Source organism: Trichomycterus rosablanca, chromosome 12, assembly GCF_030014385.1.
Source record: "Trichomycterus rosablanca isolate fTriRos1 chromosome 12, fTriRos1.hap1, whole genome shotgun sequence".
Lineage (NCBI taxonomy): Eukaryota > Metazoa > Chordata > Actinopteri > Siluriformes > Trichomycteridae > Trichomycterus > Trichomycterus rosablanca.
Window position 1 is genome coordinate 24112386 of NC_085999.1, and position 27827 is coordinate 24140212.

At 40.8% G+C, this 27827-nt stretch overlaps 1 protein-coding gene across 4 annotated transcripts in view; it reads left to right on the top strand.

Moving 5' to 3' along the window:
• Window positions 1-1107: 1107 nt before the first annotated feature.
• Window positions 1108-27827, top strand: part of rnf17 (ring finger protein 17) — a 49842-nt gene continuing 23122 nt past the window's right edge. For 2 of the 4 annotated variants that reach the window (XM_063005330.1, XM_063005331.1), the window contains exons 1-22: window positions 1108-1162; window positions 5401-5534; window positions 7145-7242; window positions 7327-7405; window positions 7511-7591; window positions 8773-8876; window positions 9310-9478; window positions 10260-10336; window positions 10648-10722; window positions 13925-14148; window positions 14219-14308; window positions 14535-14591; window positions 17431-17592; window positions 18029-18197; window positions 21536-21659; window positions 23815-24005; window positions 24119-24254; window positions 25902-26058; window positions 26145-26260; window positions 26352-26466; window positions 26570-26693; window positions 27391-27633. In XM_063005330.1, the coding sequence (XP_062861400.1) occupies window positions 1108-1162; window positions 5401-5534; window positions 7145-7242; window positions 7327-7405; window positions 7511-7591; window positions 8773-8876; window positions 9310-9478; window positions 10260-10336; window positions 10648-10722; window positions 13925-14148; window positions 14219-14308; window positions 14535-14591; window positions 17431-17592; window positions 18029-18197; window positions 21536-21659; window positions 23815-24005; window positions 24119-24254; window positions 25902-26058; window positions 26145-26260; window positions 26352-26466; window positions 26570-26693; window positions 27391-27633 (2780 nt within the window). The remainder of the gene's footprint in view (window positions 1163-5400; window positions 5535-7144; window positions 7243-7326; window positions 7406-7510; window positions 7592-8772; window positions 8877-9309; window positions 9479-10259; window positions 10337-10647; window positions 10723-13924; window positions 14149-14218; window positions 14309-14534; window positions 14592-17430; window positions 17593-18028; window positions 18198-21535; window positions 21660-23814; window positions 24006-24118; window positions 24255-25901; window positions 26059-26144; window positions 26261-26351; window positions 26467-26569; window positions 26694-27390; window positions 27634-27827) is intronic. The other 2 variants (XM_063005332.1, XM_063005333.1) reach the window with 2 other exon arrangements.

Below are 27827 nucleotides of genomic sequence, written 5' to 3' on the forward strand. Positions count from 1 at the left end.
TATGTCATGACTAACCTTCATGTTATTTACAACCTATGGCAAAAGCTCATTAGTACTTCTGTTATCTCAATTATCTATCTTCAAATTTTATATTATATGCTAATATTGATATATACGGTCAGTACAGACTGCATTTTTCACCTGCACGAGTCGAGTTCATACACTGACGGGCACTGTGTATGGAGGGCCACACCCACATCAGCATTATTCCTCAGCCCTGGGCAGGCGCCATCAGTCAGCCAGCAGGGGCCGCAGTGGCACCAGTTATGAGGACCTATGATCCGACTTTTTTACCCTCTAACCCTGAACAACAGCCAATCGTTGTTCATGCAGCTGCCCAGCCCAGTCGGAAGGCAGAGATGAGATTCGATACAATGTATTCAAAACCCCAACTCTGGTGTGCTAGCGTACTTTACCGCTGCGCCACACTTTTGTATTGGTAGCCTGTATGTAGGACAGATTAGAAAGTTACGGTTGCTGAGTAAAGTTTCTGTTTGAGCACTTATGGCACTAAAAAGCAATTTATTGGATGAAGTGGATATTGTTGTTTCTGGTAGATAAATTTTATATAAAAAGAAGGAAATTTATTATGGTGTATAGTTCAGCACACGTACTGTACTGAAATGTGATGTGTTTTTATGTGCAGTACAGTACTACTGTGTATTGTTGTTTATTATTGTTTATTACAGTAATGTCTATTCTATAATTTAAGATTTAAGGGAAAATATACTTGTATTTATAACAAAAAAAGACCATTTAAGACATAAGAAAGGTTAGGTGATGGGGGGGGTATTTGGGAAGTCTGGCACAGATTAATTATATTTACATTATTTCTAATGGGAAGGAAAAATAGGTTAAACTAACGAACATTTTGACTTAAGAGCAGCCCTTTGGAACCAAATAAATTCGTAAGTCAAGGGTCTACTGTATATGTTTCTCTGTGTGTGTGTGTGTGTGTGTGTGTGTTTGTGTGTGTGTGTGTGTGTGTGTGTGAGCGAGAGAGAGTTGAGAGAGAGAGAGAGAGAGAGAAGCGCTCTGATTGGCTGTTTATCAATCACACTGGCAGTCGGGACAGTTGTGTGTTCGTTAGAAAAGAAGAGTCGCAGGATGGTTGACGCTGCAGTGAGCTGTAACTTGTGCGGGGTTCCCTACACTTTACCCGGTAACTGCTTCTGAAAGTGTCTGTGATTGTTTGTACAAGTTCATTGTAGTCTGTTATTAATCGTTAAGTAAAACTTCACGCTTTTTATACGAGACATAAAGCCAGCAGTTCTCAAGCTTGTGGTCAAATGAGATCCATATAGGGTCGTCGAAGATTTTCACCAAACTGTTCACGTGACGTTTAAAAAGACACCGTTCTTATGCATTTTAAATAGAAATAATTGTATTTTTATATTGGCATAATTCCATTTGTTTATATTTACACTCGTAATTGGTAAATTTATCAGCTAATTTAACACCAAAATGCGCAGGTGGACGAGAATGTGTTAAGTTAGACTATTCGCCTTATAGGTTAGTTCGAGAAATGAACGTTAGCAACACAAGCTACTGTTCAGTCTTTCTGTTAAAGTCTCATTTTCACTAAAGTTGCTCCACACAAACAGAGAAATTTTGTTTCCTTTTTTATTACATCTCAAACAGAACTTTCTCCTCCTGTTTAATTAATATTGGAGGATAAATTAACATTACAACAAAGTTGTGTTAATGTTATCAGCATGACAGCTAATCTGAGTATTATTTATAAGATCGTTCAATGTGTTCCAATGTTGATCAGAAATATGGGGTTCCCCTGTTGTGGATAAACCAGCCTCCACTCTCCTGGAAAGGCTTTTTCCAAGATTTTATAATGTGTCTGAGGGAATTTGTGCCCATTCAACTCAAAGGTGTTTAATTAGGGCTGAGCTCAGGGCTTTGTGTGTTTATTGTTTGATACATACACTGATCAGCCATAACATTAAAACCACCTCCTTGATTCTACACTCACTGTCCATTTTATCAGCACTTACCATAAAGAAGCACTTTGTAGCTCTACAATTACTGACTGTAGTCCATCTGTTTCTCTGCATGCTTTGTTAGCCCCCTTTCATGCTGTTCTTTAATGGTCGGGACTCTCACAGGACCACCACAGAGCAGGTATTATTTGGGTGGTGGATCATTCTCAGTACTGCAGTGACTCTGACATGGTGGTGGTGTGTTAGTGTGTGTTGTGCTGGTATGAGTGGATAAGACACAGCAATGCTGATGGACTTTTTAAACACCTTACTGTCACTGCTGGGCTGAGAATAGTCCACCAACCAAAAATATCCAGCCAACAGCGCCCCGTGGGCAGCGTCCTGTGACCACTGATGAAGGTCTAGAAGATGACCAACTCAAACAGCAGCAATAGATGAGCGATCGTCTCTGACTTTACATCTACAGTGGGGGAAATAAGTATTTGATCCCCTACTGATTTTGTAAGTTTACCCCCTTACAAAGACTTGAACAGTCTATAATTTTTATGGAAGGTTTATTTTAACAGAGAGAGACAGAATATCAACAAAAAATCCAGAAAAAAAAAATTAAATAAAAGTTATAAATTAATTTGTATTTAATTAAGGGAATTAAGTATTTGATCCCCTACCAACCAGCGAGAATTCTGACCCCCACATAACCCCACACCGGTTATGTGCACAAAAGGCACACAAATTAGTCCTGTCCCTGTATAAAAGACTCCTGTCACAGAATCAGTTTCTTCCGTTCAAATCTCTCGACCACCATGGGCAAGACCAAAGAGCTATCAAAGGACGTCAGGGACAAGATTGTAGACCTGCACAAGGCTGGAATGGGCTACAAGACCATCAGCAAGAAGCTTGGTGAGAAAGAGACCACTGTTGGTGCGATAATTCGAAAATTGAAGAAATTCAAGATCACAGTCAATCACCCTCACTCTGGAGCTCCATGCAAGATCTCACCTGGTGGGGTAAGAATGATTCTGAGAAAGGTGAGGTCAGTCCAGGATTACACAGGAGGAGCTTGTCAATGATCTCAAGGGAGCTGGGAGCAGAGAAATGCTGGATATGACCCCAAGAACACCATCCCCACTGGGCATTTCTCTGCCTCCAAACATGGCGAGTGGAGTTGATGCCAAAGAGCTCAATTTTTGTTTCATCTGACCATATCACATTCTCCCAAGCTTTCTCTGAATCATTCAGGTGTTCATTGGCAAGCTTCAGACGGGCCTGTACATGAGCCTTCTTGAGCAGAGGGACTTTGCGGGCACTGCAGGATCTCAATCCATTACGGCGAAGTGTTTTACTAATGGTTTTCTTGGTAACTGTGCTCCCAGCTCCCTTGAGATCATTGACAAGCTCCTCCCGTGTAATTCTGGACTGACCTCACCTTTCTCAGAATCATTCTTACCCCACAAGGTGAGATCTTGCATGGAGCTCCAGAGCGAGGGCGATCGACTGTGATCTTGTATTTCTTCCATTTTCGAATTATCGCACCAATCTCTTTCTCACCAAGCTTCTTGCTGATGGTCTTGTAGCCCATTCCAGCCTTGTGCAGGTCTACAATCTTGTCCCTGACGTCCTTTGATAGCTCTTTGGTCTTGCCCATGGTGGTCGAGAGATTTGAACGGAAGAAACTGATTCTGGGGGATCAAATACTTATTTCCCTTAATTAAATAAAAATTAATTTATAACTTTTATTTAATGTTTTTTTTCTGGATTTTTTGTTGATATTCTGTCTCTCTCTGTTAAAATAAACCTTCCATAAAAATTATAGACTGTTCAAGTCTTTGTAAGGGGGTAAACTTACAAAATCAGCAGGGGATCAAATACTTATTTTCCCCACTGTACAAGGTGGACCAACTAGGTAGGAGTGTCTAATAGAGTGGACAGTGAGTGGACACGGTATTTAAAAACTCCAGCAGCGCTGCTGTGTCTGATCCTCTCATACCAGCACAACACACACTAACACACCACCACCATGTCAGTGTCACTGCAGTGCTGAGAGTAATCCAACACCCAAATAATATCTTCTCTGTGGTGGTCCTGTGGTGGTCCTGACCATTGAAGAACAGGCTGAAAGCAGTCTGCAAAAGTATGTAGAGAAACGGATGGACTACAGTCAGTAATTGTAGAACTACAAAGTGCTCCTATATGGTAAGTGGAGCTGATAAAATGGACAGTGAGTGTAGAAACAAGGAGGTGGTTTTAATGTTATGGCTGATCGGTGTATATTAATGTCTGACACTGCTGAAACACTCAAAAGTCAATAGTAAAGAGGGGTAGTTTAGGGCTGGGCGGTATGACCAAAAATTTGTTTCACAGGAATTCTTTAATATTCTGAGGGTTTCACAGCATGTCACAGTATGTTTTATTTTTTGTTTGACTGGGAATTTTTATATGCCTGTGGCTAATTTTATTGTCATAAGTCCTTAGAATATAAAACAATTTAATTTCACCATGTATATAATGAAGGTTTTGAGGACTATAAGGTTTGTTTGGCCCCACAAAATGACACAATATATGATGGAATCAGTATGTGTAAAACGTGCAATTTTTATTGTTTATTTAATATTTAAGTATTATACGGTTACCCTTAGTTCTCCCTTAAACAAATAAAATGACATTTGCAGTCTCCCAGTCACCAATGATCAAGTGCACAGTTATACTGAGGTATGACTCCACTGTACAACTTGATCACAGGTCTGTTGTAGAAAAGTGGCCGACTTTATATAGCTACTCTTTCAGCTTGCTTTGGTGTTGTTGGTATAACATTGGTATAGTATTGAAACTGAAGTATTTTCACCCTGCTACTAACATTGCTCCACCGTTTGCTTTTTTGCAACAACTGTGCCCTAAAAAAACGTACAGTATATAGTGTTTTAATCTGTGTCGGAACCCAAAAAAAAAAAAAAAAACGTCTAAACTGCAGACACAGATCATTTCTTTGATCATTCATCCCCCCCCCACCATATCGAGAAAACCGCTCTCATCTGCTAACGCTATCTGGTTAACAAGTGATCTGTATCAAATCTGCACAGCACTCCATAGCGCTTTTAGCGGTGAACAATATTATATGATTTGCTGCATATTGAAGCTTACAGCTGTTAAAATTTACTGTGCTACGGTATGGTGATATTTGAAAAATTCATACCGTACGATCAAAGCCGGTATACCGAATGAACTGTCATACCACCCAGCTCCAGGGGTGTTTGAAGATTTTTTATACTTGTAAACAAACAGTACTGTTCCTGAGATGCTTGAAAAATGAATCTCTCAAAACCTTGATTCCAGTGTCAGGTATAAGTTGCATAAAAACGTTTTGAGTTACACCATGAATCACTTGGCATTAAGTGTATACGTGAATATAGTCCATTTTTTAAAGCTGTAATCAATATGTCTGACTGATCAGAGGGTGAAGTTGTGGGGAGACTGCCTCATGTGTTGCTCTGCAGTCACATATTCTGTGCTGAGTGTCTTCACTCTTTGGAGTCTCCACAAGCCTCTGCCAGTTCTGTCTCCTCCATCATCTGCCCTGAATGCACGGTAAGCCTCACTACCCACTGTTCACAGATAAACTGTACTCACATATAGTTTCTTTTTTTGAGTGATTGATTTTGTGTTTGGTTATTATTCTGCTACAATAAGTCATGTGAGTTTTTTTCCTGCCAGCTGTTTTAGAATGTTTAGGTGCTAGGTGTTGCTTTCTTAGTGTGAGTTTAAAAATGTTGAGGCACCATGGTCTAAAGCGTTAGCCTACCATTACCAAGATTTGAGTCTTAAGGCTCAACAGAGACACAACTGACTGTTGTGAGAGAGGGGACTGTTGTGAGAGTGGGGAGGTCAGGATTGGAATTGCTTCTTACTGGTCCTACTGTCTGGTTGATTTTTTTACCTTAAGCAAGTGTGATAACCAAGAAAAAATGGAACAGAAAATATGCACACATGCTCATTAATGCATTTTTCTGAAGCCTTTGTGAAAAATGTGTTACCAGGTGATCTTTGAATTAGGCCTTTTGGTTTCTGATTTGTATGCTGCTTGCAGATTTCTTGTTCCTAATCTACATATACACTAATCAACTTTAACATTGGAACCACCTCCTTGTTTCTACACTCACTGTCCATTTTATCATCTCCACTTACCATATAGAAGCACTTTGTAGTTCTACAATTACTGACTGTAGTCTATCTGTTTCTCTGTGTGCTTTGTTAGCCCCTTTTCATGCTGTTCTTCAATGGTCAGGACTCTCCCAGGACCACCACAGAGCAGGTATTATTTGGGTGATGGATCATTCTCAGCCCTGCAGGGACACTGACATGGTGGTGGTGTGTTAGTGTGTGTTGTGCTGGTATGAGTGGATTAGACACAGCTGACATGCTGATGGAGTTTTTAAACACCTCACTGTCACTGCTGGACTGAGAATAGTCCACCAGCCAAAAATATCCAGCCAACAGCGCCCCATGGGCAGCGTCCTGTGACCTCTGATGAAGGTCTAGAAGATGACCAACTCAAACAGCAGCAATAGATGAGCGATTATCTCTGACTTTACTTCTGCAAGATGAACCAACTAGGTAGGAGTGTCTAATAGAGTGGACAGTGAGTGGACACGGTGTTTAAAAACTCCAGCAGCGCTGCTGTGTCTGATCCACTCATACCAGCACAACACACACTAACACACCACCACCATGTCAGTGTCACTGCAGTGCTGAGAATGATCCACCACCTAAATAATACCTGCTCTGTGGTGGTCCTGTGGGGGTCCTGACCATTAAAGAACAGCATGAAAGAGGGCTTACAAAGCATGCAGAGAAACAGATGGACTACAGTCAGTAATTGTAGAAGTACAAAGTGCTCCTGTATGGTAAGTGGAGCTGATAACATGGACAGTGAATGTAGAAACAAGGAGGTGGTTTTAATGTCATGGCTGATCGGTGTAAATCCAAAGGAATCAGATCAAGGTTGAAAAAAAATAAACAGTTACAATTATAATTTTAGATTAGTTGTAGTTTATCTTACTTGGATTTATTTAATTATCTCTTGCCACCCAGAAAATGCTTTTTGGTTGTTCATTGCATATTTATTCATTTGCTGCACTTAGGGTGTTGTCCTGTTTGCTAAACTTTGTGATTGCGTCTTTGTTAAATGTTTGCCGCAGATGAGCACAGACATTGGTGAGGAGGGGGTGAATGGATTGCAGGTGGACAGCAGGATAATCGGACTCATCTACACAGCTAAGATGAACTCCAAGAGAAGGTACAGACTTTTTTCCTCTCAAGTGTTTAAACAAACTAAATCGATTTTGCTTTCGGTATTAGCACCATTATTAAACCATTTCAGCCCCCGTGGAGTAGTCAAACATAAAGCGTGCCGAACAAAGAGTTCAGCTACATCTACACCTGTAGAGACTGCTGAAGCGGTAATTATGTTTTACTAATAATAATGGCTTTACAATATGTGTTTACACACTCATAATGATTTAGTTCAGTGGGTTAAAACTGCTGTTGGTTCTGAACATGTGTAGGGTCCTGACATGAAGAAAGTTCTTGATGAAGCTCTATGTAAAGCAACAGAAAACCTTAAAACCCTTGATACTCTGCACCAGGTAAAAGACACATTTACAAGCCCTCACACTGTTCGGTTTCTGAAGCTACACTATATTGCCAAAAGTATTCGCTCGTCTGCCTTCACACGCATATGAACTTGAGTGACATTCCATTCTTAATCCATAGGGTTTAATATGATGTCGACCCACCCTTTGCAGCTATAACAGCCTCAACTCTTCTGGGATGGCTTTCCACATGGGTTAGGAGTGTGTTTATGGGAATTTTTGACCATTCTTCCAGAAGCGCATTTGTGAGGTCAGACACTGATGTTGGACGAGAAGGCCTGGCTCGCAGTCTCCGCTCTAATTCATCCCAAAGGTGTTCTATCGGGTTGAGGTCAGGACTCTGTGCAGGCCAGTCAAGTTCTTCCACACCAAACTCGCTCATCCATGTCTTTATGGACCTTGCTTTGTGCACTGGTGCGCAGTCATGTTGGAACAGGAAAGGACCATCCCCAAACTGTTCCCACAATGTTGGCAGCATGAAATTGTCCAAAATCTCTTGGTATGCTGCTGAAGCATTAAGAGTTCCTTTCACTGGAACTAAGGGGCCGAGCCCAACTCCTGAAAAACAACCCCACACCATAATGCCCCCTCCACCAAACTTTACACTTGGCACAATGCAGTCAGACAAGTACCGTGCTCCTGGCACCTGCCAAACCCAGACTCGTCCATCGAATTGCCAGACAGATAAGCGGGATTCGTCACTCCAGAGAACACGTCTCCACTGAGTCCAGTGGCGGTGTGCTTTAAACCACTGCATCTGACGCTTTGCATTGCGCTTGGTGATGTAAGGCTCGGATGGAGCTGCTCGGCCATGGAAACCCATTCCATGAAGCTCTCTACACACTGTTCTTGAGCTAATCTGAAGGCCACATGAAGTTTGGATGTCTGTAGCGATGGACTGTGCAGAAAGTTGGTGACCTCTGCACACTATGCGTCTCAGCATCCGCTGACCCCGCTCTGTCATTCACTGAGCTCCTGAGAGTGACCCATTCTTTCACAAATGTTTGTAGAAGCAGTCTGCATGCCAAGGTGCCTGGTTTTATACACCTGTGGCCATGGAATTGATTGGAACACCTGAATTCAATGATTTGGATGGGTCAGTGAATACTTTTGGCAATATATAGTGCATGTTCTGACTGCTGCCCATGTTGTTCAAAATCTGTTTTTGCTTTAAGACGTTAGTTACAGGCATGCAGGCGCAGCTGAAGAAAGAGAAGACTCGTATCATAAAGGAAATCGAGAACTGTGTGGATAGGGCAATCGCCATAATACAAAAAAGGTGTGTGGGACTAAGGCTGTTATTCTCTGTGTATTTACTAGAAATCCAATTTCTAAAAAAGTTGGAGCGTTTTGTGTAACACAATACAAAAGAAGAATCTGTGATTTGTTAAAGGTCACAGACATACAGATCTCTTCAGATTTCCTGAATCTTTTCACAATATTATAAACAGTAGATGGTTAAAGACTTAATTATGATAATCTTGCTTTCATAAATGCTTTTTTTTAAACTAACTGGCAATTCACTGTGTGTTTCTATTTACAAAATACAACAATACACAGTTGATACAGTGAAAACATTGGAAATCTTTTCTTTCTTTTTTTTTAGTTCAAAAGAATTAATAAACCACAGATTCTTCTTTTTATTGCTTTTTTCTAAACGTGACATCTTTTCTGGAAATGGGGTTTGTAGAAATATAAATATGTGTTTGCAGGCGCAGTGAACTGATGTCTGAACTCAGCTGTCTGGACCAGCTCTTCCAAGTCAAGCAGGAAGTGTGTCAGAAACTGGTAGTAAAACGCAAGGAGCTTTGCACAGCTATCCAGAAAGCACGTCATGTTCGCCAGGTCCCCTTGCTGGAGACTTACTGCCATCTGGATGAGGTACTTAGTACAGGAACTATGCATTATTACAGCCAGCCCACTGTCTGCACAAGCCACTGGCTTCTTATGTTGTTTTAATTCAGGGAGTAGGGGCTCAACTAGTCAACTGTCAGCACAGCAGTTCTGCCTGGTAGCTCAGGGCTTCAGGTAATGGAGTTGTAATAAGATCATCACTGGTTCAAGACCCATTACTGCCAGGTTGCCACTGTTGGGCTCCTAAGCAAGGCCCTTAACCCTTAAATTTCTTGAACTGTTTTCAGTCATGGTCATAAATGTAAGTCGCTGTGGACAAAAATGTTTGTTATTCCGTAGGAGTACATTTTACAGGGTCTTTAATTCATGAATTAAATTAAAATAATCAGATTTTTATTGGAAGTCATTTGGCAAATCAGTCTAAATTAGGGATGCATCAATACCATTTTTCCCCAACCGAGTACAAGTACATGTACTTTTGTACTTGCCGATACCGATACCAATACCTACATAGAATGATGGAGTTAATGAGTTAATGGAGTTAATGAGTTGGAGGTTAATAAATATTTTTGCAATGTTGGTGTTTTGTTATGTTTTGTAGAGAACGATCAGGTCAGAAATACTCTAAAACGTGGGTGTGTGCCGGTGTATTCTGATGTAAACTATATTATCCCCGTGTCCCACCTGTTTACACTCCTCTGCTGCGTTTCCTTTCACACCGTATCCTGCGTTCTCATTGGCTGTTCGACATGTCACTCATTCCCAGTCGCACTGATTGATCGATTGTGTGCGCTGTGGATTCGTTTAGATATTGGAGACTCTGCAGACCGGAGTAGATGCTGAGTTGTATGATGGAAGCTGTCTGAATTTTCAATCAACTCTAAGGTAGGATTACTGTCTTACTTAGACAATCTTAGATAATCTGTGTTTGTTAGATTACAGAATATCAATTACAATGGGCGTCAAGTGTCATATCTTCATTGTGTTGGTACTTTTTGGTTTGGGACATGTAGTCCTGTGCATGTTGTAAAAGTTCTACAACAATTATTTTCTGGGGGGAAAAATAATGCCCTATGTAATAACAAAGAACAGAAACTGTATCTGTACCAAGCAGTTTCTGTTGTTGTTTCTATTGTTGTTACATTTATGTTTGAAAACCTTGTACAATTTCATAGTGTGTGTGCGTATTTGCATAGCTGCATTCTCAGTTTGGATTGTCTGAGGGAGAGTGTGCAAAACTGCCTGAAGATTACAGACAGCCGCACTACGATGTGAGTCATTTCTTTTACAGTATATCATTAGTAGACACTGTTACCCAATGCAGTTTGCAAATAAAGTGCAAGCAATTGTGGGTTAAGGCTTGAACCCCTGATGGTGAGGCTTGAACCAGCGATTTCCTCAACACTTGTCAAGTAACTTCATCAGTAAGTTTTTTCATTAGTTGTGGATAAACTACACAGCAGTGCTATCGACCAGTTGAGCGGCCACACACAGTCATGATTGTCTGTGCCTGTATGGGAGACAAAGGGTCAAAAAATTCATTTCTCAATTGTACTGTGGTCTCTGCTGTCTGGTTGAGGTGTCTGCACTAGTAATGGATGATCTAAAAAGCTTAGCATGTCTTTCTAAACACAATGCATGTGTTGACAATGCTGACTAGATGATTAATCCTGGTGCAAATGGGAGAAAAAAAAAGCAATCATGGCATGACTTGCTTATGTGGGCATATATTGGGATTTTATAGAGACACATGCTGCCGTCAAGGCGACAGCTTTTCCCTGGAAGTCCATGGTTATTTTAGTAAGACAGTTCCAGGCCTCATTCTGAATACACTACAACAGTGTGGTTTTATAGACGCTGAGTGTGTGTGCTTGCCTGCATTCCAGATCTTTTTCTTATGGAAAATGTATGCTACATCATAAAGACTTGTATCGAGCAACAATGAACAAAAAGTTTACTTGCAAAACTGGAACAATTAGTGTCCTCAGTTCCCAAACCATTAAAAAGTCTCATTAATAAGAAAGGTGATGTAACACAGTGGAAAACATGCCTCTGTTTCAACTTTGTTTCTGTTCTTTCTACTTTTGTCAGTTAAATAAAGGTTCAAGGGAATTATAGATTAACAAATTCTTGTTTTAATGCATTTTATAGGGATGTCCCGATCACGTTTTTTGTTCCCGATCATTAATTTTGATCCCGATCCGATACCGAGTCTCAAACCGATACTTGTATTTTCTAGATATTGTCTAGATAAGAACTAGATAATACTGTTCACACAGTGCACACTTCAAGTACATTACAGTTATTCAAATTAATCCAATGTATATGTTTAACAACTAAATAGCTCTGCAGTGCTGTAGGAAAAAAAATTGCCTGCATCCAAGCTATTGCTTAATGTTCTTTTATTTTTACAAAATAAAAGTAAACAAACTTAGTGCAGCATTGTAGTAGTAAAACTAGAACACTCAAAATGAGTGAGATAATTACAGTTTCACTTTGAACTTTACATTCAAAGAACACAATTCTGTTTAATGAACAGAAATCTCCACTCAGAAGTGGTGTAGCAGCTTAACTTGAATATAAAAAAACAAATAAGTTACTTAACAGCATTACAGTAAAACCTGAATACCAAAATAAAATGGAAAGTCACTCTTTTGTTATGAAGGAAAGCCAGTTCTTAAAGGGCATGTATTGTGACAATGGTTTGATGGACGTTTCTACGCGAAGTGAGTGTGTTTTGACCCTTTGGGGCTTCCATAGTGCATGAAATAGCGTGCTTGGCTCTATCTGTCCGCTATTCGGAACAGAAGAAGTTAATAAAGTGTTAAACGTTCCCGACAATTTGTGAATATACCGTGTATTTATTTCTTTATTAAGCGAGTGCATCACTATGACGCTCGGTTACATAACTAAGCCAATCAGAGTGCTTGATACTGAGATGTCGTTCAGTCTTGTAACACGTAAACTCATAAAAGCTGTATGTTATGGTCCTGAAGTTTTCATACTGGGATTAAAAGTTATTGTTTTGTAAACCGGTGTGATCCTTGACTCACACACCATATAAACAGTAAAATTCTACAGTAATGAACGCAGCTCTGCTCCCACCGCCTCGTGAAACGCTCACATTGCAGACATTACACTCCACTGTTGGACTTAAAACAAAACGCTAAATGCTAACGTAAAACAAAATATCGGGACTACGATTGGCATTAGTAAAGCCGATACCGATCAGTTGAAAAATGCCTTGATCGGCCCCGATTCCGATCTTTGAGATCGATTCGGGACATCCCTAGCATTTTACTAAATGTAGATTCAACCACAGACCTTTAGACCCAGTGTAATTGTATAAATTCCAGTTTACATATTCCCACTTTCAGTGCTTTGGTGGTCCAAAGAGAGCTATAACAGTGGTTCTCAACCTATTCTCTATACCTCATGTGTTAGAAAGAAATTTGGAACCCCCATAACAAGGGTTATGATATTATTCTTATTATTTTAGCGAAGATGACAAATAGGAATTGTCTTCTTGCTCAGTTTGATGAATTCACGAGGAAGGTGTATATCTTGGTTTTTTGATCATCCGTTGATCTTTGCTCTTTTGTGGTGGGCAAATCAAATGTGTTTACTTTCAAAGACCCAATACATTTATATGACATCACAAGAAATGTCTTATATGCCAATAGCCTATTGATTTTCCCATACTATCACGTGTGATTCTTTTTTACTCTTTTCAGTTAAATGCAACAGGACCTTACTCTAGGCTCACTGAGGCCCCCACTGCTCAATGTATTTTTCTATATTAACGCTGCCATCACAGAAGTGTAAATGACCTTTGCCAAGGGTACTGACACAGCCCCGTACCATGACAGACCCTGGCTTTTGGACTTGTTGCTGATAACAGTCTGGATGGTCCTTGGTCCGTAGCACGGCGCCCATTTTTTCAAAAAAAGACCTGGAATGCTGATTCATGTGACCACAATACACATTTCCACTGTGTAATGGCCCATCCTGGATGCCTCCGAGCCCAGAGAAGTCGGCGCCTCTTCTGGACATGGTTAACTTAAGGCTTCTTTTTTGCACTGTAAAGTTTTAAATGGTGTTTGTGCATGTGTTATATTAGCTATTGTTGAGTGGCAGTTTTTGATGTAGTGCCGTCTGAGGGATCAAAGATCACAGGCGTTCAGCTTAAGCTTGCGCCCTTGGCCTTTACGCACTTTTTCCAATACTGTCCCAACTTTTTCTGATTTGGGGGTTGTAGCTTCTCAAAACCACAGATGATTATTTTCTACTTCTGTGTGATTATTTTAAGGAAGAAAGTGCTTAATAACAACCGACAATAGAAACCAACTGTCTTTCTATGAATCCTCCTGAGCTTGTTTTAGCTTTATTCTCTGCATTGTAGAAATTACATTCAAAACAGAATGCTAAATGTCATCGTGTTAGATTTGATTTCTCAGTTGTGTTTTATATTAGTGGGTGTGAGGTGGTGAAGGTGATGCCTTCAGATGCAGAGCAGCTCTCTAAGCGACCCGTAAGGAGTGGAGGCTCCGGAGAGGGAAGAAGAGACAAAGGCAGCCACAGAGTTCATGCTTTTCCCTTCATATCTTGGCCCCAACTGAACAGTGCTTCCAGTCCTAACGTCATTGTGGAGGAGATCATTGAGGAGAGGGAAAGTGTTGCAGAGAGAGATGTAATAGGTATGATTACAGCGACTTTTTGTTTTTTTGATTTATGCTGACTTATTTTTATTTTTCTGCTTTTTTTCAGCGCCGAAGCCCAAACCGAAAGAGAAACCGAAGGTACAGCGGAGGAACTGCAAGCCTCTGCTGGACAGGGCATCTAACCCCAAGCGCAAATGTAAAGATAGTAGGTTGCAATAAAAGACGAGTGCTGTTTTGGTCTTTGTATCTAAAACACTTTAGACCAAAAAAAAATATATACACCGATCAGCCATAACATTAAAACCACCTCCTTGTTTCTGCACTCACTGTCCATTTTATCAGCTCCACTTACCATATAGGAGCACTTTGTAGTTCTACAATTACTGACTGTAGTCTATCTGTTTCTCTGCATACTTTGTTAGCCCCCTTTCATGCTGTTCTTCAATGGTCAGGACCCCCACAGGACCACCACAGAGCAGGTATTATTTGGGTGGTGGATCATTCTCAGCACTGCAGTGACACTGACATGGTGGTGGTGTGTTAGTGTGTGTTGTACTGGTATGAGTGGATCAGACACAGCAGCGCTGCTGGAGATTTTAAATACCATGTCCACTCTATTAGACACTCCTACCTAGTTGGTCCACCTTGTAGATGTAAAGTCAGAGATGATCGCTCAGCTATTGCTGCTGTTTGAGTTGGTCATCTTCTAGACCAGGGGTGTCAAACTCACGGCCCGCGGGCCAGATCCGGCCCGCCACGTCATTTTATGTGGCCCGCGAGAGCTTAAACGACTGTACGATTGTTGTGATGGTTCGAGTCGTTACAGAGATGTACTTATAATTTAATGGGACACCTGCGCCTTTAAACGGCAACCGGTGACATCGTAGTCATGGCAACTAACTTTGACCTTCGCTGAGAAGCCATGTGACTTTTACGGCAAAAGAACGCGGGTAGTAATGTAAACAATAATAATAAATATACAGTGTATCACAAAAGTGAGTACACCCCTCACATTTCTGCAGATATTTAAGTATATCTTTTCATGGGACAACACTGACAAAATGACACTTTGACACAATGAAAAGTAGTCTGTGTGCGGCTTATATAACAGTGTAAATTTATTCTTCCCTCAAAATAACTCAATATACAGCCATTAAGGTCTAAACCACCGGCAACAAAAGTGAGTACACCCCTTAGTGAAAGTTCCTGAAGTGTCAATATTTTGTGTGGCCACCATTATTTCCCAGAACTGCCTTAACTCTCCTGGGCATGGAGTTTACCAGAGCTTCACAGGTTGCCACTGGAATGCTTTTCCACTCCTCCATGACGACATCACGGAGCTGGCGGATATTCAAGACTTTGCGCTCCTCCACCTTCCGCTTGAGGATGCCCCAAAGATGTTCTATTGGGTTTAGGTCTGGAGACATGCTTGGCCAGTCCATCACCTTTACCCTCAGCCTCTTCAATAAAGCAGTGGTCGTCTTAGAGGTGTGTTTGGGGTCATTATCATGCTGGAACACTGCCCTGCGACCCAGTTTCCGGAGGGAGGGGATCATGCTCTGCTTCAGTATTTCACAGTACATATTGGAGTTCATGTGTCCCTCAATGAAATGTAACTCCCCAACACCTGCTGCACCCATGCAGCCCCAGACCATGGCATTCCCACCACCATGCTTGACTGTAGGCATGACACACTTATCTTTGTACTCCTCACCTGATTGCCGCCACACATGCTTGAGACCATCTGAACCAAACAAATTAATCTTGGTCTCATCAGACCATAGGACATGGTTCCAGTAATCCATGTCCTTTGTTGACATGTCTTCAGCAAACTGTTTGCGGGCTTTCTTGTGTAGAGACTTCAGAAGAGGCTTCCTTCTGGGGTGACAGCCATGCAGACCAATTTGATGTAGTGTGCGGCGTATGGTCTGAGCACTGACAGGCTGACCCCCCACCTTTTCAATCTCTGCAGCAATGCTGACAGCACTCCTGCTCCTATCTTTCAAAGACAGCATTTGGATGTGACGCTGAGCACGTGCACTCAGCTTCTTTGGACAACCAACGCGAGGTCTGTTCTGAGTGGACCCTGGTCTTTTAAAACGCTGGATGATCTTGGCCACTGTGCTGCAGCTCAGTTTCAGGGTGTTGGCAATCTTCTTGTAGCCTTGGCCATCTTCATGTAGCGCAACAATTCGTCTTTTAAGATCCTCAGAGAGTTCTTTGCCATGAGGTGCCATGTTGGAACTTTCAGTGACCAGTATGAGAGAGTGTGAGAGCTGTACTACTAAATTGAACACACCTGCTCCATATGCACACCTGAGACCTAGTAACACTAACAAATCACATGACATTTTGGAGGGAAAATGACAAGCAGTGCTCAATTTGGACATTTAGGGGTGTAGTCTCTTAGGGGTGTACTCACTTTTGTTGCCGGTGGTTTAGACATTAATGGCTGTATATTGAGTTATTTTGAGGGAAGAATAAATTTACACTGTTATATAAGCTGCACACAGACTACTTTTCATTGTGTCAAAGTGTCATTTTGTCAGTGTTGTCCCATGAAAAGATATACTTAAATATCTGCAGAAATGTGAGGGGTGTACTCACTTTTGTGATACACTGTAAATAATTATCTTGCAGTATAATACCAAAGCATCGTCTGTAAGTTGTAGTGTTTATATTCTCAGTTGTTTGTAAATGTTTAGTGAGTATATCACAGCGTTTTAGTTACAAATTTACCGTAAATAAATACAATTGTTACCGTTACTATAGCAATTAGTATCTTTACACAAAATGCTAACTCGTTAGCGCTATTATAGTTACAGGCCAAAATAAGTCAGGCCATGTTTTTTTCTCTGAACGGCTCGGGTTTTTCCGCATATGTCATCACTACGTGTGCTTTATGGAACCCCAAAAAGGTCAAAATTTTGGTCCAAAATTCTAATTAATGAGCAGGTTGATTCAGAGTTGGAACGGCGTTGATAGCTCGTCATTTTTTTCAAAATGAATGAAAGTCAATGGGGCAAAACGGGCACCTTAAAACGGGCATAGCGGGCGAACGGGCGGGCAGATCGAAAAGCTGTATACAAGCAGTCCATTCCCGATTGGCCCGGACGATTTGGCGTTGGAACGGGGTCGATATCTCGAAAATTGTGGACGACGAAAGCCGGACAAAAAACGGGTGGAATAATAATAATATGACTATCGAATAACAATAGTGTGATTGCCTTACTGCAATCACACTAATAATACAAAACTATTCTTAAATGTTGTATTTCCCATGACTCTGCAGAATAACCAGTTTTCTTTGTTATTTAGCACTGCATGAGTGGGTTGTGGTAACCCATGTGAACAATCCAACACATTTCTATGTGAGGTATGTCACAGAGCAGAAAGCGGGAGTCATGCTGGCAAGAAAGATCAGCCACATCTGCTCTGATGCGTGTAGCTACTTCACTGTTGATGACCAAATCAAGACAGGTAAGGATTTAAGGAACCTTGGTAAACAACACGTTTTTTTTTTTTTTTTTTTTTTTTTTTTTTTTTTTTTTTTTTTTTTTTTTTTTAGTTTGACACCTTGTATGTGTCTCTTGGTTAGCCTTTTTGTGAGCTTCGCCTCATGTTTTGCTGGAATATATCTCCAAACATCTGTATACTCTGCTGTATAGCATCAGGTCCGCCTTCTTAAAAAGGCTAAAATTCGTTGAGACCTTGTTAGAAGACTATAAACATGGGTTTTTCCATCTGTCATTGTTTAAGGATAGCAGGAGACTCATCTGTTTGTACTAGGAAAGTTCTTTTCACTGCCAGTGTGCCAATGAAGAGAAGTGCCTTGTAGTCCTCAGCATTCTTGTAATGAATGTAAGAAGTGTGACTGTGTAATGTTCAACTGCTCTGGTTGTGTTTGTGAACATAGGTGCGCTGGTGTTTGCGAGATGGAAAGATGTGTGGTGCAGGGCGGTTGTGCGTGAGTTGTTCCAGAAAGGCTGTCTGGAGTGTGTGAGTCAGTGCTTTGCCTCTGATGTTGCTTGCATGCAGGTGTTCTTCCAGGAATATGGATCCTCCAAGGGTTTCACCATCTCAGGGTGAGCATTGACTGTCAGAGCTATGTATTTAGCATCCTAAACTGTACTGCAGGACAACTCCTGTCAGCAGTAATACAGATGTTCACCATGGGTCAGCTGAACCCATAAAACCTGCACTGAAATGACAGATTTGATTAACATTGCAAGATTTAAACACTTTAAAAACTGATTGTCACTGCTTTCATGACTGTGCAAATGGAAATCCCTGAGTGCAGAGAGATTCCTATTCAAATAAGAAATGTTTAGATCAGACCTGGGCATTGTACGGGACATCCCTAACCGGCCCGCATGAGGTTCGAGGCAATTAAAAATTAGATGTAAATAAATGTACATCAAACATGCAATATAACAGGACTGATTTTGACGGGAGCGCTGTGTCTTTAAATATCCGCAAGTTTCGATTTACGTGTGTGCGAGTGTATCAGCTTCACCGTAATGCTAACAGAGCTGAGTGTGACTGACGGTGGAGTTTTTAACAAGACATGGACTTCTGAAGTATTTATTTACTGAAGTCAGGTGTAAAGCTGTTTAAGGATTACAATTTAGGCTTTAAATCGCGGTACTAAACAGAGAAATACATCAACATGAACGATGCGAAGCGTCACACCTGAAGCTTCACTAACTAAACTACAAAAGCAACAAGGACTTTTTATAAAGTTTAACACATCCAGATCTGAAGCAGTCAGGACCAGCTTTGTGATTTTAAAAAGAATATCCAACAATAACAAAGGACTGAAAAACAAATGTGGTAATTAGACTCAAAACAAAATAGTTTAAAAACCTGCACATTTGTTCACATTTGTTTTTTTTTGCATTTGTTTGTTTAAAAAGTAAAATAATGTTGATGTTTTTTCTCTGCCTACTTCTAATTTTCTGATTGTAACATCTAAACATTAAGAGCTTATTAGAACTGCACAATTTACTGCTTCTCATAAAGAGTGGGCAGTTGTAGCCTAGTGCTTAAGGTACTGGACTAGTAAATACAAGGTTGCTGGTTCAAGCCCACTGCCAGGTTGCTGCTTTTGGGCCCTTAAACAAGGCCCTTAACCCTCAATTGCTCAGACTGTATAGTGTAACTGTAATGTAAGTCGCTTTGGATAAAGACGTCAACGCTAAATGCTGAAAATGTAATGTAAATGTAAATAAAGAGATAAAATTAATATTGAGCAGAATTAAGTTCACCTTATTGGTCCGGCCCTCCACAACAGTCCCAGTTTCTTATGTGGCCCCTTGGAAAATTTAATTGCCCACCCCTGGTTTAGATGGACTCCCACTGCCACATTTGATATTTATAAATAATTATTCTCTAAAGGTTTGCTTCAATTTATATTCAGTTTAGTACAGAAAACAGTACACCCCTATTCTCTGCAGGGTATAGACCTCTGACGGATGCCTAAAACTGTGGGTTAATGTCGAACCTTGTATATAATCTGTTTCTTTCCTATACATACACCTATGATAAAGTTTCATTTCTGTATCAGGTGCAAGAACAGATCAACAATAGTAACTAATAATATAAACAACCGCAGCAAATTACCTTTTTTCTTTCTGCATCATGTCGAGCAGCTTTTATTTTTAATTTAATATAACAGAAGCACTCAGTGGGTAGCACTGTTGCCTCCCAGCAAGAAGGTCCTGGGTTTGATCCCTAGGTGGGGTGGTCTGGGTCCTTTCTGTGTGGAGTTTGCATGTTCTTTCCGTGTCGGCGGGATATTCCGCTAGCACAGCAGCGCAGAGATTCTGAACTCCTCGATTCGAAATTCTGCGTTGCCACCGGTTGGCTAGGCACCATCTGGCAGGCATAATTGGCAGTGCCTGCAGCAGATACTAACTGGCCACCGTATCTGCTTGGGTGCGACGACTGTACTGTGTGTGGGTGGGATCTTCATACGCTGTGTAAGGACCCAGATTGGCGGAAGAGACACCTGTGCAGAATGCAGGGGCGAGAAGAGGAGGGCCGTGCACGTGTCGGAAAGAGGCGTGGGCAGTGACGTGCTCTCTTCGGTTGCAATCGGGTATCCTTCGGAAGCGGGAGACAAATTGACTGCGCTAAATCGGGAGGAAAATGCATAAAAAAACAGCATTGTGTTACAGCGACAGTTGATCTGAACTCGAGACACTACTATGTGTGGGTAGTGCGTACAGCATCAATACACTGATTGAGATTATTTTAACATGCAATTCAGAATGGAGCATGGACATTTTGGACATTTTGTATTTAATGTTTTTAAACTATGGGGGCTGAAACTGTATAAAGCAAATCCATGGATGTAAGATGACTGCTGTACATTCATATAATGAAATGCCCACAGTCTGCACTATGGGATGGTGGGGAAACTGTAGAAAGCGAATGTTTTCCTTCCAAAGTCTGGTAGGAAATGGAAGTGATAGGGGGAAAAGTCCTGTTAACACTCAAGCTTTTGAGAAATGCTGTTTGGCATTTTTGGGGATTTTGAGTGTTTCATTTCACATTTTAGCTACAAAAAACAGCAGCTGTGGTGCTGCACAGATCTTGAGTGATCATAAAGTGCTGTGCTTACACACAGAATTTACACAGGGAATTTGCCAAAGGCCTGTGTTTACTGATCTCAAGGCATAAACAGACAGTAAGATACATAAGTGTTTAGACATCTAATACTTTATAAACAAGTAAAGAAAGTTTCCAGCCATTTGTGATTGTCAGCATCTTTGTGCCTGGGTACAGTTTGGGTAATCAAATGGGAGTGTGAAAACAATCTCAAATTGGTCCACTGTAGCATCTGGACTGCTGTTGTATATTTTCTAGTCTTGTTACAGTATTTGTGTTAATAACGTTACCCATCAGATGTACAGGTGAGTCAAAAGTCGCAGGACACTATTTTATTTTAGAAACAAAAGGGAAAATGACATCTCTGAATACCCAAGCAAGTAATGGGTGAGGGGGCCTATCTTTTAGGCTATGTCCGGAACATGGCCGCCATCTTGAAAGCCGCCATATTGGATAATGGGCACATTTTTCCAATGGGAAGGTGGTCATGTAGCATATCAAAGAAGACCAGAATTTTCTTGCGACTTTTGACTCACCCTGTATTATACACAACATTTACGTCTGTACCAGAGTAAAAATGTTATATGCTTATGTATTTTTTGATTAATTTTTGCACTTTAATGTGATTGTTCTTCTGCCACCACTGCTATTTACACCTCACCAGAGAAAGTCATTTGCGTCAATGACAGAGAAAAGCCAGCCATCTAGCCAAAATATGTTGGGTTTTGTGGAGTAGGTTTTTATGGTTTTGTGGAATGTGATACACCTGAAAAAGCCATAACAGTTTCTGATTCCTCGCATTTTTTTTTAGTGATGGTCTGAGTGGACTGAATGAGTGTGTGCGGAAAGCTGATGCCACTGCACAAGCTGAACTGCATCGCTGGGCTCCACAGGCTATCAAGTGTTCTCTCAAAGACATCATTCCCTCAGACTTGGTGAGAATCATTGTTGGTATTATTTGTGTTTTATTTATTTCAGGTACATATTTAGCGCTTTTCCACCAAAAGAACCCTGGTTCTTGAACCAGTTCTGTTCGGGTCTCTTTGAACCGTGATTTTTAGAGAACCGATGCACGTTTCCACCGGTTTTTGAGAACCAACATCAACGGTGGGCGTTACACAACAAAAGTAAAGAGTAGTAACATGATGGCGGAGCGTGTAGATTACCTCAGAGCATTTGTGCTGTTGTTACAGATGTTTGATTGTATGGAAAAAGCATCGCTCAACTATTGCTAATAAGAAGTAGTAGACGTGTGTTTGTCGCCATTGTTGCTTTCTTTTTGCGTTCACGTGAGAATCGTTTTGCGCTTCGCTCTCACCGCAACCCTCGGCGCAAATAGCCGCTTTGTTCAGCGATCGTTAAGCATTACTTATGTTCCACGGCCCGAACATCCATTTGTGTGCAATAACCATCCAACCCTCTCTAAAATACAACACATGTATCTGTGTTTAGTTGTATTCACTTCACGCGTCGTGTTTATGCAGCTCGGGGTTCTGAATTCGCTTCTCGGGAAAGTCGAAAAAGCTTAACATAAAAAAGCGTAACGTTGCTGAATGTACTAAAAGTACGACACAGGAACACTAAACTTCTCTCTGTTATTACTGGTTATAAGTGCTCTGTACTGTCTAAATTCATTGGTCGTTGTTTTAGTACAACAAGCCACGTTACGCTTTCTTGTTTGCGGTAAGGGTTGTTTGTACTTTCTGGGTCGCTTTTACCACGTCATATCACACAGTTCATCTCTTTTGAGGCTCTTTAAAAATATCATTGGCAAACTGGATAAAAATTCAATCAGGTAAACTTTGAAAGATGGGAGTGCTGTGTTAAGCTCCATACGAGACAACAGCACAGCGATTTTACAGCTTCTCATGTGAAAGCACCCAAACCTGTACACTTTGACATGCCCATAGGTGACGTCACGGTTCGCGCTGAAAAACCGAGTATTCTGTGGTGCCAGATTAGGACGCTAGTTCAAATGGCTGGAATGGAACAGGCTCTGTTCCGTGTCTGTGGAAAATGGGTAATTGGAGTGTTTGTCTTAGTGTTTTGGAGTATTTTCAGTGTTTTTTAAGGGAAATTCTTTGCTGAAGATGACAGCATTTTAGAATTGCCAGGCTTGCCAAAGGTGTCATTTATTTTATTTCTAATGAATGAATAACATCACGGCTGTGATTCGGTCGCAGCAGATCATCACAGCCGTGATGTTATTCACGATAACACACAACCTCAAGTGTTCTATTGCTTTTATATAACAGTTTTTACAAAATAAAGAAAGAAAATAAATCAAAGAAGCCCTAAATTTCATATTGAATATGCTTTAATATTGACAATACCTTCCGCCAAAAAGTAGTTCCACAATAAATATAAAGTTTAACACTACAAAGCAGACATCCCAAGTTGCAAAATCTCATTTCAGGGAGGTAAGAACAACAAGAAGAAGATGGCAAGAACCTCCGAAGGGAAAAAAAGAAAACCTCTCGCACACACCAAAGGATATGGGTGATAACAGAACTCTTAGGAGCTGCTAACTGGGCTATTAAGCTAACTGTTCGCGTTACAAACACATTAATGTTCCCTACATAGTGCACTAGATTGTGTATCAGATCACGGATTTATGGTCCCTACATAGTGCACTAGATAGTGAATTAGACAATTGGTTATGTTCCCTACACAGTGCACTAGATTGTATATCAGATAACGCATTCATGTTCACTACATGGTGCACTAGACTATATATTAGACAATTGATTTATGTTCCCTACACAGTGCGCTAGATTGTGTATCAGATAACGGATTTAAAACGCGATCGGGAAAAAAAGTCTGTGTCGCCTGCGTGCGCGTTTGTGTGCATGAAGCTTGTCGTTACTGGCAACGCGTCAGCGGAGTAATACAGTTGTGGTGTGAAAAGGCCGTGCTGTTATCACGAATATCAGCACGGTTAGAGCGCTTCTCAACCAATCAGATTGTAAGGTCGGAACTAACTGTTGTATAATGTAGAATAATATTCATTGAGTATTAGTTCTGACCTTGTTGATCAGGCTCATCTATAGTAAATTTCATTGTATTAAAAGCTGTCTGACATTTATTCAGGTGAAAGGTTGGACCAAGGAAGCATCTGAAGAGATAAGGTGCATAATGGGATCAAATGTTGTGGAGATGCTGGTGCTTGGCGAGGAAAAAGACACTTTGCTGGTGGATCTGAAAAAAGCATTGATGGACAACACCATAAACGACACTCCGCTTTCTCTAAGAGAACACCTTGTGTTCATGGAGCTCGCCAGGCAGGATATACAACCATTTACTAACGATACCATAGTCATTAGTATAAATGTTATCATCTGTAATATGTGTTTGTATGTGTGTGTGTGTGTGTGTGATGCGTGCATATGGGCAGATTCTATTCCCCCCAGGTGACTCCTATAGGTAGTAAACCTCTGCACTTTTATCCACCTGTGCTTCCCAAACTGAACACGAAGCTGAATGCTGTGGTATCCCATGTTAACACACCATCAGACTTCTACATTCAGCTAGTGAGTTTGCCATTTCATAGAATGAATAAATGAAAGTTATTACAGTGCTAGTTTTTCCTAATAGGCTAAAAAGTGTATACAATTAATGATATTAAATTAATTACATGTTTCCACTTGTTGCAATAGTGTTTCTTGTTTCAACATGCACAAAACGATGTCCAAAAAGACAGAGATTGATGAATCTGGTGTAGGTAAATTTTAGTAGCCTGAATCTCAATCACATTAAACACCTTCAGGAGAAATTGGAATAGAATGTTCACGTTGGCCTCCTTATTCAATAAGTGCTCTGACTAATTGGGCACAAATGCTGTCAGACAAACTCCAAAGTCTTGTAAAGTGTGCCATTTTTTATATTATTGCTTATGGTTTTAAAACTGGATGACCAGTAACTTCATAGTCAGATTTTTACATATTCATAGTTTATATTTTGTAATAGAATTGTTTGAAAATCTGTTTTAATGTGTAGCAAAAAGGAATGTGGTTTAAAATCCTGTTTTAGGAGAAAAACACAAATTTTAAGAAAAATTGTTTGATAGCACAAAATTGAGCTTTTGTTGTGACCATCCCAGTTTACTGATCTAAACCACACTAAAACACTAAAGGAGTTGTCTGAGAGTAGGAGAATTTGGAAGTCTGATTATAAGAAGAGATTCTGTGTTAGTGTTAGCAGATTTGTGAAAGACTCTGTGCTATAATTTTGGCAGAAGACAAAAAAAGTAATAAATGCATTTGCTGTGGAAAAGACTTCAATAAATTTTATATTAAAATAATAATTAAAATAGTAAGCTTGAGAAAGTGTATTTACCACATAAGCATTGCAATAACAGCAAGATTCATGTTCTGAATGTTGCTCTGTCTCGCTCATGTTGCTAACATGACAACATCAGAAAAAGTTGACTATTGCTCTCTATGGAGGCCACTCAGATTCTTGTCCAGTCATTTGTTATTTCGAGGCAGGATCACTGCAACTCCCTCCTGGAACATCTTCCCATGTCCGCCATTTTTTAAATGCATTTTCTCCCTTTTTCTCCCGATTTTTAGCATGTCCAATTTTTACCCAACTGCATATGCGGATCAGCTTTGTGTGCGGAGAGCCACACCCTGATCGCATTATTCCTCGACTCCGTGCAGACGCCATCAATCAGCCAGCAGAGGTCATAATTCGCTTAGTTATGAGGAGTCGCTATCCGGCTTATCCTACCCTATGAACAACAAGCCAATCATCGTTCATGCAGCCGCCCTGCCCAGTCGGATGGAGTTTCGACTTTCGAGTTTCGCACTGACGAGTTTGAAATGTCAGCTCTGGTGTGCTAGCGTGTTTTGCCGCTGCACCACCTGAGCAGCCAGTTGATTTATCTTTTAAAGTAAATAAAATCATTTTCAATTCAACAAGGAATACAAGAAAATCTCTTACCTCAGTTAGCATTGCACACTTTATGACCTAATAAGGAGTTAAAATCCCATGTGTATTTGATCTGATTGATCAAAAGTAAGATTCAACACGACCAGGTGATTCAACAGGTGGCCAAAAATCTCTCTGCCTATATGATTGCACCAGGCTCAGTTGTGGCAAAGTTCTACAACAGGGTATCAGAGATGTCTGATCTGTCTTTGGTATAAGTATAATAATGGCACTTTTGCTTGTAGGTGGACAACATGGAGTTTCTACTATTAAACACAAACCTGCAGAACTGTTATGGGCCTGTAGATGCTGACAGTGAGCTGCAGATCTACTCACCAATTCTGTCCCAGGCCTGTGTCGCACTTTATGACAATAAGGATTGGTGCAGGGCTCAGGTTACAGGTGTGTGTGTGTGGGTGTGTGTATGGGTGTGTGTGTTTTCAAAGCCCAGTATGTTAATTAATGAAATATACACTATGCACTAAAAGGTTTTCCTGGTGGGCGAATGGTGGAAGTCCAGTTTATAGATTTTGGCAACAAAGAGACTCTGTCTGTTAAAGACCTTAGACAGATAAAGGATGTGTACTTTGCACTTCCTGCCATGGTGAGTGTCACATAGACTATTTTAACCCTTGTATTGTTGACTAATGACTACCTTACCTAATGCTGTCTGTCACCTTCTCCCTCTTCCTTAGGCAGTGTGGTGTTCTCTGGTAGATTTTTCAAGTGTAGGAGAAATGTGGAGTGATGAGAGCATTCATGTGTTCCGTGAACTGACCGAACAGAAGTTGGTCACTGTAGTGGCAAAAAGTGAGGAAGTACAGTCTGTCGTACCAGTATTCTGCAGATGTCCTGATCATTTCGAGCTGCTTTTAATATTACAGCATTGTATTGTTTTGTTGTGGTTCTGCAGAGCTGGTGGCCCATTCCAAAGCTATGCCTGTGTGTCTATATGCCATTGGAAAGAAGTCCACTGAGCGGCTAGCCAGCATTGGAGAAGTCCTGGTTACAAAAGGCTTAGCCTCTCCAAGCAAACAGTACGTGCATTAGATAGTTGTGTAGGATCATGTTGAATTAAGAATTGAACGTCTACACACATGTACAGGGCAAGGATCACGCTCAAAATACAGTCAAATTTAAATGCTTAAAAATAAAGTACATAATTTCCTATCAAACCTGGTAGTAAAATAATAAAAATTAAGTGCATTGTTTAATAGCATGAGGACTATTAAAAAATGTAGAAAGATTTCATGGTGATAAAACAGTAGACCTGATTCAAATCTTCAAAATGTCTTTTGAAGGATTCTTTTGATCCTTTTTGCACTGTTCCATTGATACACCCAGTTTCCTTTGGTGACCTTTGCAAGGTACATGAAATCCATGCTGGCCAAATAGGGTTGCCATTGGGCAACTGCCCAGTGTTGGAGATACCAGCATGGTATCAAAGCATATAATATTAATGCAGCACAGCTCCAGGATTCAAGGGACCTTGGTTCAATACTAGCCTCTGGTTACTGTTATTTTTCCCCAATGGGTAGGTTAATGTAACGTCATGCACCTTCTGTATTTATGAGCCCAGTCCGGACTTCAAACCACTCCAATTTAATTGTGTTAACATTTGCCAGGGGCCCATGGCCAGTTTAGTAATCAGATAACTAATAATATCCCATAATGATCTGATTATTAGTGAGTGTGAATTTGTGTGATTAGCTGATTGAGTGTGTTTACATCCAGTTCAGACTGTCCTAAAACTTCACCTGAAGAACCTTCCCCTGATGAGACGGCAGTCTGGGATCCACCTTTGGAGGAAACGGCGCTTTGTCTAAATGAGCCAGAACTCACTGTTGATTCTTCAGAACAAAAGCCCAATTTAATCCTGCCCACCTGCCTTAAGGATGTCAGAGTTAGGATCACCCATGTGACCTCCCCTGGAAACATCTGTGTCCAGCTACTGCAGTTTGACAGCCAGCTGAAGAGGTACCAGCCACATTCACAATTTTTATGTTACCAGTACACGTATGTTTACATTTACGTTTTCGGCATTTAGCAGATGCCTTTATCCAAAGCGACTTGCATTACAGTTACAGTATACAGTCTGAGCAATTCAGGGTTAAGGGCCTTGCTCAAGGGCTCAACAGCAGCAACCTGCCAGTGGTGGGGCTTGAACCAGC